The sequence below is a fragment of the Lytechinus pictus genome, chromosome 6 (assembly GCF_037042905.1).
Source record: "Lytechinus pictus isolate F3 Inbred chromosome 6, Lp3.0, whole genome shotgun sequence".
Classification (NCBI taxonomy): domain Eukaryota; kingdom Metazoa; phylum Echinodermata; class Echinoidea; order Temnopleuroida; family Toxopneustidae; genus Lytechinus; species Lytechinus pictus.
In genome coordinates, this window is record NC_087250.1 from 15,937,976 (window position 1) to 15,951,512 (window position 13,537).

Genomic DNA, 13,537 nt, shown 5'->3' on the forward strand with positions numbered 1-13,537 from the left:
AATTTCACAGAAGTTAAAGCAGTATTCCACATTGAGATAAACTATGCACGGACATAAAGTCTAGCTGGGCTATAATTTCAGAGTTCTGATCTCGTCGAAGGATTTCCAAGTCTTTTATATCAATTGCCAATCTTCCAGAAAGTTCCAAATGAATCTATAATGATGAGAACATTTTGCTTTTTCCTTGAACATGTTCTGGAAGAGTCGTGAATAGCCCCAGTGAAATTAACAATGTCAACAACCAGGGGCGGATCCAGGATTCTCTGAAAGGGGGGGGGGGCGCATTTTTCTGAGAAAAGAAAAAGGTTTTCAACCCCAAATTAAGGATATTTTGTCCCAGAAAAAATTTGACAAGCAAAAAAAAAGGAAAAAAAAGGTGTTCACTTTCAAAGGGGGGGGGGGGGAACTTCCCTTTTTCAACAGCATTTTTGCATTACAAATTTGTGCCCCCCTGGATCCGCCACTGTCAACAACATACCTAAATTTATTGTTCCTTTTCCTTCCCACCAATCCTTATAGTCTTCTGGGATTACTAGTTCTTTGTTGTAAATTTCAGCTTACTGAGCATTCCACTGCCTTGTTGAATATGCCATACCATTGAATGAAATGTTGTAACATAACTTAATTGAGACATTCTAGAATATTATAGTCTATTTAAAACATAGCAGTTCTTTACTTGTAATTTCTTACATTAAATATTACAATTTCTCATGTGCATTCGCTATCTAGTTATGTGAACAACCAAATGAAATAATCCTCATACAGTTCTTCTTATGTAACATATTGTAGAGATTCGCTAGTAAGATTGCATGTAGCTTGGTTATTGATTATTTATTATTATTATTATTATTACCATTTTTACTATCATTATTAATGATATTATTATTATCATCATGATGATTATTATTGTTATTATTACTATCATTATCATTAATAATATTATTATTATCATTATCATTATTATTAATATTATTCTTATTGCTATCATTATTATTGATATTATAAGTATTTTTATTATCATGATTAAGATCATTATTATTATTATTATCATGATGAATATTATTATTGATAATATTATCATCATCATTACCATTCTCTGTCGTGCTGCACCAGCATCAGCGCCAGCTATGACAAAGTTCTAGCAAAACTTGCAGCCTAGCAAGTGAAAGGTTGCCAAAAACAGGTAAATATTTGTGATTGTGTAATAAAGAACATTTTTCTCATATTATTATCATTGGAATTATCATTATTATTATTTTCATTATCATTTGATGATTATTATAATTATCATTATCATTATTAATATTATATATATTGTAATTGTCATCATCATTGTTATGTTTGTTATAATTGGTATTACTATTTTATTATTATTATTGTTGTTGTTGTTACTATCATTGTTTGTTTCATTACCATTATTATGATTATCATGGTTTATTTATGGAGCGTTGTGGCTCAGTGGATTAGTCTCCAGACTTTGAAACAGAGGGTCGTGGGTTCAAATCCCAGCCATGGCGTAGTTTCCTTCAGCAAGAAATTTATCCACATTGTGCTGCACTCAACCCAGGTGAGGTGAATGGGTACCTGGCAGGAATTTATTTCTTGAAATGCCGAGCGCTTGAAGGCTGCTTGAGCTACAGCCAGGGTAATAATATCCAAGTCCTTTGGAAGTGCATAGAGACGTTTTTCATAATGTGTTATGCGCTATACAAGAACTGACTATTATTATTATTATCTTCCTCAGGTGAGATATGCTACTCAGTCTACGAATCATCTTGTTTAGCCACCAGAATACGTTTGAAACGTATGCTTTCTAGTACTGATTATGCAACCTATCCATGTTCTCGTCGTGCTAGAATTTTAGCATCTCAATGTGGACTAACTCCTGAACAAAAAACGGTATTTTATTTTTCTTCTTTCAAGGTCATATGAGCTAAGACATTCCTTCTGCCCTAATTTGACCATAGATCTATGCATATAATGTCATAATGTCATAGCGCCCTCCCTCAGAGGATATAGGAATATGCATGAACAGAGTTGTCAGAGGTACGCCAATTGTAGATCACCACTGCATGCAAGGCAATGGCTTCAGCCTCTAAGATGGTGGGCCGATGACGTCAATGCATAAGGTCTTACAAGAGAGTTGTAAACTACCATGAGAGTAAAAAAAAAAACTTCACACCTCACAAATCCCCAATTTAAGGAAAAAAAAAATTTCATGAACACATAACTATTATATATGACCTGAAAGAGTATGTTCTCCCACATAATTTGATACCCTATTTATGTGGTATGTGTTAACGCTTGGATAATCAGTAGGTAGGCCCTATTCTTTGCAGTGATGTAAATTTTAATTTGCACCAAAGTAAGGCATGACTGCAATGAATGAATCCAGATGTCAATGATGTCGTAATCCTACAAGGGTTGCTCTAACCATGGACCTACTACAACTGGACATTCAATGAGATTTATTTGGCAGAACATACTCTTTCAGGCCATATATAATAATTATGTTCACAGCATAATATTTCCTTAAATTGGGGTTTGTGAGATGTAATTTTTTTTTTTTACTCAGCGGTATATAGAGGACATGCAGGATGTACTATGAAGGCCTATTCTTATAGGGAGAGTTCACCTTGAAGAAAAGTTTGTTGTAAGAAATACCATACAAATAATGAAAATACTGGTGAAGGTTAAAAGAGTAAGAAAGTTATATGAACAGCTGTCCCATGTATTACATAATAAAAGACTTAAATTCAAATTTTAAAATGGTTCATGATGCCTTAAAACAATGTCTTTTAGGAGTGGATTGAATTAATTTGTGTGTTGATATACCGATGGTACTCTAAAAATTATTTTCATTTTCTTTTTAAAATGACATTGATTTTTTATATGACGTCATAAATCACTGTTTAAAAATAAAAATTTGTAAATTTGATAAAATTCCTCTTCTATCATTGATTTTGACTCATGTTAGAGTATAACTATATCATACATTTTTTTCAAACAATGAATAAGAATAGGAAATAAGTATTTGTTGTCCATTTGAAGAGAAGAAGGAGATTATTGAGCTCAGTCTAAAACACCGCATTTTTATCATTTGAATTGTTTTCAGAGATTTGAAGTGTGCTGCGAAAATCCTCCCATTCCCAGGGTAACATCTGAAACATCAAGATCAGGTGGTAATAACAACCAGATCGACGGTGTCAAAGTACGTGACGATTTTAGAGAGACTTGGCTCTTTGATGTTTTTCCTATGCCGTAAGTAGTTTTGAAATAAATATTTCTGAAGTGTTTTTTTGTCTGTGCTGAATAAAAATTGTGCATTTCAAAATATACTTTTTTGGAATAATTTTTCAATGTTCAATTAAATTGTGTGTTTCAGAATACTTGCAAAATGTCTCCGCCCTTATAATATTATGTTATATATTATCACACTACGATTATGATGTAACAAGTTCCTGAGACCCCCTTTTTTTATATAATCAGTTCCAGAGTATGGCATTTTTAGCAATCGTTGATCCAAGAGCCGTTCTGGAGACCCCCATTTTTAGACCAAGATTTAGTTTAATACAGACCCCCTCTATTTTTTACTTTCACATAGGTATCATGTTATAATTCGAGTACCCCCCTTGGTACAAGTGTTTGTTTGACACAAATTTCTGCATTTAATCCAGTACTTGTAAGGGTTCTTGTTGATAAATTTTGACAAGCTATTCATGTATATCAATTTATAGCTCAGTATATTTTCTTAATTCAAGCTAAAAGAAAAGAAAATCCCAAAATTCTTTTTTGGCTGCTTATTGTTTGTTTTGGGGACGGCTGCTCATACATGTACACGGGCAGAGTAATGCTTTAACCCTAAATAGACTGTGCTTTTTCGACGCCTAAGAAGACTGGGGGGGGGGCTGATTCAGCCCCCTCTTATCATCTCGACCGTCAATGGCGCGATAGGATGAAAATTGGCACGTGCGTTACCTATGGCATAATGTACAAAACTATATAATAAAATTCTGCGAAAATTATTGCTGAATAATTATGCTGTATGCGTAAAATAAAAAGAAATTGCTCTAATTAACAAAATCATGCCCTGAAAATGCAATTTTTGTCTCACCTGCATAGCAGAGCAAGACTATAGGCGCCGCTTTTCCGACGGCGGCGGCGTCAACATCAAATCTTAACCTAAGGTTAAGTTTTTTAAATGACATCATAACTTAGAAAGTATATGGACCTAGTTCATGAAACTTGGACATAAGGTTAATCAAGTATTACTAAACATCCTGCCTGAGTGTCAGGTCACATGATCAAGGTCAAAGGTCATTTAAGGTCAATGAACTTAGACCATGTTGGGAGAATTATTTTCAAAATCTAAACCCGAAGGTTAAGTTTTTGAAATGACATCATAACTTAGAAAGTATATAGACCTAGTTCATGAAACTTAGGCAGAAGGTTGAGCAAGTATTACTGAACATCCTGCTTGAGTTTCAGGTCACATGATCAAGGTCAAAGGTCATTTAGGGTCAATGAACTTTGGCCAAGTTGGGGGTATTTGTTGAATTACCATCATAACTTTGAAAATTTATGGATCTAGTTCATGAAACTTGGACATTAGGTTAATCAAGTACCACTCAATATCCTGTGTGAGTTTCAGGTCACATGACCGTGGTCAATGGTCATTTAAGGTCAATGAACTTTGGCCATGTTGGGGGTATTTGTTAAATTACCATCCTAACTCTGAAAGTTTATGGATCTAGTTCATAAAACTTGGAATATAAGAGTAATCAAGTATCACTGAACATCCCCTGTGAGTTTCAGGTCACAAAACCAAGGTCAAAGGTCAGTTAAGGTCAATAAACTTTGGCCATGTTGGGGTAATTGTTGAATTGCCATCATAACTTGAAAGTTTATGGATAGAGTGAATGAAATGTGGACATGGGTGTAGTTGACAAGTCTTAAGTCGCCGTTCAAATGTCATTTATGGTCAATGAAAGTGGTATTATGTCATTATATGAATGGTGTTTTTGTGAATGATTATTTTATAGTAGTTTTCAAAGTTCACACTGCTGCTATATTAAATCGCGTAATGCAGGGGAGACTGCCAGAGGGGTTCAACTTGTTTTGTTTTCACACTCTTTACAAGCATTTGATCAAATGTACATTAAAAAATTTTAACATCACATTTATTTTCTTACGTATTCTATTTTTTCAAAATTTCTTAATGTATTTCTATGTTTTTTTACATTTTTTTTTAATTGTTTTTTCAATGGAAATTGTCAGGGACTTTATTTTGACCATAAACAAGATGAAATTAATTGATTTCAATCATTAAAAGGAAAAATAATGATAGATTTATGAATTTCGGCTTAAACACTATTTGCATTGAATTTGTACATGAATTCATGTTTTCGAGCAATTTTGGGCCTGCATGCACTTACAAAATGTTGCGTAATTTCAGAAACACGTCAGTGGGGGTGACAGTTTTGATTTCACAAGTTGTGCGAAAAAGTCAGCGAGCGATGTAAACAAAATTTGTGCGGTGGATTTATCACGAAAACTGTCGAGGGGTGCTGAATCAGCCCCCCCCCCCGTCTTCTTAGGGTCAACTTTCAGAATTATTTTGTTATCATTGAAGCCAGAACGTGAAACTGTATATACAGTGTCCAAACCTACTCCCATTTACCGTTATTCAATTTAATTTCCAGTACAAACGGTGATAAGATGTTACACCCGTTGACCACGCCGAGTAGTATCACGGAATGGCACTTGACGGCAGTCAGTTTATCCCAAACACAAGGAATGTGTATTGAAGATGATACCACTGTGATGGTTTACCAGAAATTCTTTATTCAGCTTCATCTCCCGTACTCTGTCGTCAGGCTTGAACAGACACAGATCCTCGTCACCATCTTCAACTATGGTATTTCACTTGCAGAGGTGGGTATAAATTCGGTTTGAAAAATAATAATAATAATTAAATAATAACGGTATATTTACCCAGGGTAGCCACTTCAGTTCTGAAAACTGTTCTCCCAGCGGGCCCTGCTGTTATTACCGGCTAAGCTAGGCTACTGATTCAGGCTTTCTGAGGAATCATTTCCTGCCGGTATCCATTTACCTCACCTGGGTTGAGTGCAGCACACTGGAGAAATTTCTTGCTGAAGGAAAACACGCCACGGCCAGGATTCGAACCCACGACCCTCTGTTTGAAAGGCAAGAGTCAGAACCACTAGACCACAACACGCCCACTAAATAAATCATCAGCAATTTATTGCCAGCAGGGAAGTCATCATCATTCATCATCATCTTCATTATCATCATCATTATCATCATCATCATCTTCATTATCATCATCATCATCATTATCATCATCATCACCATCATCATTATCATCACCATCATCGTCATCATTATCATCATCATCATCATCATCACTATCATCATCATCATCATCATCATTATCATCATCATCACCATTGTTGAACTCGTCAACTTGTTCAACTATGGTCTCCCTCGTTGAAGGTTTGTACAATAGAACTTAGACCTGTTGCCCCCAAAACAACAAGGTGCCCGGGATTAAAGTTTTAGTGAGCTTGAAAGAGCACATTCCAAACTTTTGAAATGATGGATAACTTGTCAAAATTGATCAACAATAACCAACAATAGGTTCATGAATGAATTCAGTGAGAGCATCATTACCACCACCGCTATCATAATGATCCTCATCACCACCACCACTGTCATCATCACCACCATCATCATCACCACCATCATCACCACCATCATCATCACCACCATCATCATCACCATCTTCATCATCATTATCATCATCACCACCACCATCATCATCACTCACCATCTTCATCATCATCAATACCATCACCACCACCACTATCATAATCATTATCATCATGATCATTAGTATCACAGTGATGACATACCAGGAATTGTTTGTTGGGCTTGAACTCGTCACCTTGTTCAACTATGGTCCTCCTTATTGAAGGTTTGTACAATAGAACTTAGACCTGCTGCCTCCAAAACAACAAGGTGCCCGGGATTAAAGTTTTAGTGAGCTTGAAAGAGCACATTCCAAACTTTTGAAATGATGTATAACTTGTCAAAATTGATCAACGATAACGAACAGAGGTTTACATGTATGAATGAATTCAGTGAGAGTTTCAAAGAATAGAGAAAAAAAGAAGATTGAAAGCTCGCTTGCCACGCAAGCATGAGATGTGCACACTGTGAAATCTTGGTTAAACTTAAAGCTGTCCATCAAACATGGTGCTGAAGAAACTTGTGTATCTTGTTTTATATTCAACTTTACGACTTGAAATTTTGACATTAGAATTATTACATTTTCATATAAGCTAATTTTCTATTTCGGGGCATTTTGAAGACCCGGGGCCGTATTCTGAACATTGTCTTTTCTCCATATTTTACCTTTCTCAGAGATATGACAAAATCGGTATTCTTGGGGATGTCATAAGTTTTGTCACAAAAATTGTCATAATTTCGTCTCTTCTCTTTAGCGCGCACCAAAAATATGCGGCTTTAAATGTGCGTAATCCTTTTATACAAGCAAGAGATATGACAAAAGTTATGACAGGGGGGTAGGGGGTAGCAGTCATAAATTTTGTCATATCTTTTAGTACCAAATATCCCGATACCCTGCCGACTGAATGTCAAGCATATAATATATGACATATATGAATTGTTTAGATTAGATTGTGGTATTAGTTTCACTCATCATCCATGACAATTTTCAAAATTATTATTTCATGCTACAATTAGTTAGGCCCTACATATTAATTCCTCCTTTTTTTCTGTTTTCCTTCTTTTTCTACTTCTCTAAAATCCTTCACAGCTCCCTGTCTCTCTTTGTAATTAAGCGCATCAATATTTGCGTAGTTGCGCGTTGCCAACAACTGTATTGGGGATACGCCCTACCTGTCACGGGGCCTTCCTATTGGCTAGAAGGGCTCCCACTGGGAACTAACGATGATTTTGATTGGTTTGCTTCCGAAAAAGATGGGCGTGAACTTTGAGAGATATGACAGGGAAACAACAATGTTAAGAATACCGATTTGTGACAATCATAGCGGTGTCTTATCTTGGAGAGAAATGACAAAATTTATAACAAAAGTTATGAGTGTTCCAGAATACCACCCCAGATTACTATTTAGGGAGAATATGTTGTGAGAAGCCTTTCATGATGAAGCAGAGTTGGTTGAAAATCAGTGATTCAAAACGTCTGGAAAAAAGTACTTATTTGCAATTTTTCATCAGCTCCAAATCTTAGGATGATCTGCCATTCCTGTTCACCATATTTTGACAAAGGCCTCCTAGCAGTTGTCATTTGACGGGCATTTCATTGTTGGTTTGGGGGTATCAGGGGGGCGTTTCATGAAAGGACTTGTCGGACGTTTTATCCGACAAGTCCCATTTTATCCGACAGTTACCATAGTAACAGTACCTCTCAGCCAATCAACATCAGAGAAAGATGTCAGATCTGACAACTTGTCGGATGAAAATGTTGATGAAACACTCCCCTGGTCCCATATATAGATAATCACATTTTACATGAATAGATTTGAATTCAACCACTTTTTTTTCTTCAATATTTTTAATTTGTACCAATAAATTACAGGTTTTTCATTTTGGCTGTATAAAAAAAAGATCGTTTGGGACTTAGTGTTGGTTTTGTGGTTGGTGAATTTGAAAATGGCCAATGTCTTGTTTGATTTTATTCATTTATGCCTTATCCATTTCAAGGGCCTATAACACAAAGCTTAGAAATTATTGTATACCAGTTTTTTAATATTTTTTTTTACGATCGATTGCTTTGACTACTATGTACATGTACAATTAATGGTGAAAATCAAGTCATGATTAATCCCTTACCTCTCTGTTACAATACAGGTTACAGTATGGTTTTCTGTTGAAGAGGGTCTGTGCACTGCTGAAAATCCAGCCATGCGTATGGTTTCGGTCGAGTCCAAGAATGCCGCCTCCGTTGCATTCATTGTAAGGCCGGTGGATGTAGGTACATTTGATATCAGAGTGAATGCCTCAGCAAACGGCAAGCAAGATAACGGCAAGCAAGATAGCGTCAAGAAATCACTTCTGGTCGTGGTAAGAATCAGTTATTATTTTTTTTTTTACATGTATAATGTGAAAGCTAAAAGAATGTACATGTAATTGCACCATGACCAAACAGGGGTTTTATGAATGAAATGTACATAGATAAGTCTTTAGAATTAGAGTTAATTGCTACTATTTCGTTGGCATTCATCCGAACCATTGTATATTAAAGTCAACTTTCGTTGAAGTATCAATATTGACATTTTTTTGCACAAAATAAAAGCACAAGTTCTACTCTATATGTAGATCAATTCCTAGGCAGCAGTTTATTTTATTTTGGGAGATATGTGGGGATTTTCATGGCGATGCTCTACAAATGTTGTGATAACATGCTATTTAAAATCTCATTGGAAAGATAAAAAAAAAATATAGAAGCTTCTTGCACTAATATGCTCATACTCTGTCAGCTAACCATCATATCTCAGGGTTCCCAGCCCATCAGGGAATTCAGGGAAAATTGTTATTACTTTTTTCCAGTCGGGGAAAATCAGGGAATTTGATTTTTTTTAAATACCTGAAATCAGGGGAAAATGCCTCAAATGAGGGAAAAATCAGGGAATTTTGATCGGCCCAAAAGTTGAAAGCACGGAAGTCAGTCAGTGTTATCTTTTGTTGAATATCAGAGCAACATTTTATTGAATGACTGGTTATTGTGGTACTAATTAGTTTTACATTGTTTTTATGCTGAAAATACATTTAATTCACTGCAACAACTTAGAAAACATGCGAAACTGGGAATGAGTTTAAATAATTATAAGGGAATTTTCTAACTTCATCAGGGAAAAATCAGGGAATTTTGTTTTCTTGAAAAGCTGGGAACCCTGACATATGCATGTATTGCCTTTGCAAATTGATATAATGGTTTGCTGATAATAATAATAAAGATTGATTTATTAAGCACATAATAGAAAGCTCTCTCAATACGCTTTACAAGGTGTAAGACATAAATATTAATATAATACAAAACAAAGTCATTGTAAGAATGCAAACTAGCTAAAAGATATATATTACTGATACAGCATGAAAACAAAACCAAGCATATTTAAATCAAAGTTAACATAAGACATTTGTCAAATAGCATGTAAATTTTAATTTATTATTGTAAAATTGGAATAAACTAAATAAAATGTATTCATTATTGTAAAATTAGAATAAACTAGCATTATATGGAATTATTTCAACAAATGATATAAAAGATACTAAGATTTAGGAAAGAAACTGGTAAGTTTTAAGTAGAGATTTAAAGGACTGTCGCAAGGAAGCCTGGCGGATGTACAGAGCGAGTGAATTCCAGAGTGTTGGGACTGATTACACATATACAGGGATGCCACTTTTCCGTATTTATACGTAATTCCAGCTTTTTTCCTGCTATCTGTCTTATTTCTGTATTTCCGACTTTTCCCGTTTTGTGTATTAAAAAAATCGGAAAGTCCTCCTTTTTTCTCCCTATCTCTCCCGATTGCGATGCATGTCGATCGACCGAGATATTTGCTTTTATTCAGTACATAATTTATAAACGCGCGCACTGCCTACTACGTTCATTGAGTTATGCTTTTATCAAGGCTTTCTGATTAGAATTCTCGATATCCTGGCCAATCAATGCGAGCGACAAGTTCCGAATGCACGCACATAGACAAGCGCAAAGCAGCGGCACGAATCGCGGTATATTAGCGACTGATAAATACGTCTGTAAAGATGATGACGTCATCCAAGATGGCAACTTACGATGACCAACGAAGGAATCGAGGATGACTAAGTTTTTATCATCATTTGAAAGGAATTAGCGGTAACTGCGGTCTAAGATACGATGTTTCTGAATTTTATATATTTTCTTGTAAGTTTGGATGTAATTTTTTTTTTATAATGTGACATTTTATGTACCAAAAACGATCCGAAAATCGGGTTTCCGCCGAATGTTAGATCTAACGTTACTGCTGCATGCTGATACGGAACCCAGGGAGCTCCGGCCCGGAAAGCGGGCCGGAGCTCCCTGGGTTAGCTGATACGTTGTCTTTATGTACGCGCCAACAACTCTTCAGTCTATGTATTGGTGAGTGGAGCCAATGCGGTTCAGCTGAACAACCAAAATACAGAGACTAAAGCTTTTGGTCTAGCGTTCTATGAGAAACACACAACAACTAACTACCGTCAGTTTTTCAAACCTAATTGACTTCAAAGTCATCGATCACAACAAGGTAAGAAGCCACTTGGTCCTCGCCCCCTCCCCTAAATTTGAGGTGGGGGCGGACCCCCCCCCCCTCCTAATTTTTTTTTTTTTTTTTTGCTTGTCCAATTTTTTATCAGTGTCCATCCCAAAATTTAAAGGTGGACCCCCCTAAATTGTTTTTTTCTTTTTACACATTCCCGGCCCGCGATAAGTTTCAGTATTTTTGGAGGACACCTAGTGGCATCCCTGCATATAAGCCTGTTTTTATGAGTTTTTTTATCAATAAAAAAGAGGAGCACTCAGTTCATCAATTTATTTAAGATGAAGAAAATAAATCAGCCCCAAATGTATTTGTATGTTGGGGGAAGTATTGGTGTGTGTATGGGTGTACATGTATTAGAGTAGAATAGTTTTTCCAATCCTGGGTACTTGTGATTTCTCAATGTTTAAATATAAGAATGCAAAAAATGTAACTAATCCCACCGGGTACCCCATTCACCTCGCCTGGGTCGAGTGCAGCACAATGTGGGTACATTTCTTGCTGAAGGAAAACACACCATGGCTGGGAATCGAACCCACTTCCCTCAGATTGAAAGACGAGAGTCATAACCAGTAACCACTAGACCACGACGCCCCCAAAATTGTGCCTTGGAATAGATTATTATGGCTTTTGGGACAAAAATTTGCAATTAGAGTGAACGTGGGTACCCGACTGGTTTAATTCATTGGATGCAGGGTACTAGAGACGTCAGTTCAAGCTCAAGTAGAAGTAATATGCTAGTGTGCCTTGGAATAGATTATTTGTCAATAGGTGGCGCTATATAAATATTACTTTTATATTTACAGCCTACAGGAGTTTTAACGAGGAAAAGTAGATCTGTTACTCTCAACCCTGGTGGGGTCATGTTCACTGATGATGTCACAACGCCAGCCCCGAACAACAGCCTGGGACAAGGTACTGTATAAGAGAAAGTCAAAAGATTTACTTATAGAATATCAAAAGATTGAATTATAATCATTTTTCATTATTATAAAATGGGTTCAAGGATAAAGATAATGATGAGTGCATTCATTCTATGTAAGCCTTTGCTGTGCATTTCTTTGGGCAGCGCTGTCTATTTTTGGTGCTTCAATTTCCCCATAGGGGGCAAAAACTGTTGCCATATTAAATATGCATTATTCAATGGAAATTTTATGGCAATGATTTCGGTGCACATAGTAGGTACGCCTGTGGTGTCATACTGAAAGCAGATGTGGCCTATTTGTCTGTGCAATCCCAGAAAATTTTGAGGTTTTCGAACTAACTTTGCACTACATATTCTTCTGAACTGTTTAATAAAACAAATAATGCACATTTTGATTTTTTCATGTTATTGATGATGCAGGCATCTCAGATATATTTAATATTACTCGAAAGCAGTCAGTGCAAGTGCATCATGCTTGTCGCATATTTCTCTCACCCTTTAATGCACTTCATTGCCACAAAACTCTTTTTATATGCATCATTTGTGTAATATTATTTATCGCAGTATCCGAGAATGCATGGTTTACCTCAAACACACGAAAGCAACGTACCGTTACCTCTTAACCTGTCCCTGACTAATTCACCACACTGTATGAATTGGCTAAATTGCTCAATGAACTATTGCAACCTGCCATTTGTGAAGTACCGATTTAGCTATAAAGGATTCATTTGCTTGTGCTGAATTAATGTGTTAGATGTTCTTGTGATATTGTTAGGATTTTCACTAACATCACATTTAATGAAGCGATTGACATCTGTGCAAAGTTGTTTTTCCACAGCAACAGTGTATGAGGCGCCGTTAAATAATGATCATACAACAAATAATTGTTCTATATAATATTGGTACAAACGGCGCCTCATAACAGTGTGCCCCCCTCTATCCCTGAATCCGTCTCCATGCTGTGGGCCATGCACGGCATGGACTCTAGTTTTGTTATGAATTTAGATTGCTTTATTTTTTTCTTTCATTACAGTTGTTTCAATCCACAATAATCAAACAAATAATCAGGTGGACCTGATACCTATATCCCTGCCCGTGGATTCTATTCCAGAAACAGAATCTTGTAGTGTCAAGCTTATTGGTCAGTATAAATTTATTATTTCTGAGATTTGATTTATTTCCATTCTGCATAGCAATATAATATGGTAACAGACAGTGACGGATGACGTCATTCACTCACTATTTATTTTGCATTTTATTGTAT

At 36.0% G+C, this 13,537-nt stretch overlaps 1 protein-coding gene across 1 annotated transcript in view; it reads left to right on the forward strand.

Moving 5' to 3' along the window:
- Nucleotides 1-13,537, forward strand: part of LOC129263253 (complement C3-like) — a 98,233-nt gene that overhangs the window by 48,086 nt on the left and 36,610 nt on the right. The window contains exons 18-23 of the mRNA XM_064101040.1: nt 1,745-1,899; nt 3,116-3,261; nt 5,703-5,934; nt 8,920-9,132; nt 12,155-12,263; nt 13,307-13,414. Of these exons, the coding sequence (XP_063957110.1) occupies nt 1,745-1,899; nt 3,116-3,261; nt 5,703-5,934; nt 8,920-9,132; nt 12,155-12,263; nt 13,307-13,414 (963 nt within the window). The remainder of the gene's footprint in view (nt 1-1,744; nt 1,900-3,115; nt 3,262-5,702; nt 5,935-8,919; nt 9,133-12,154; nt 12,264-13,306; nt 13,415-13,537) is intronic.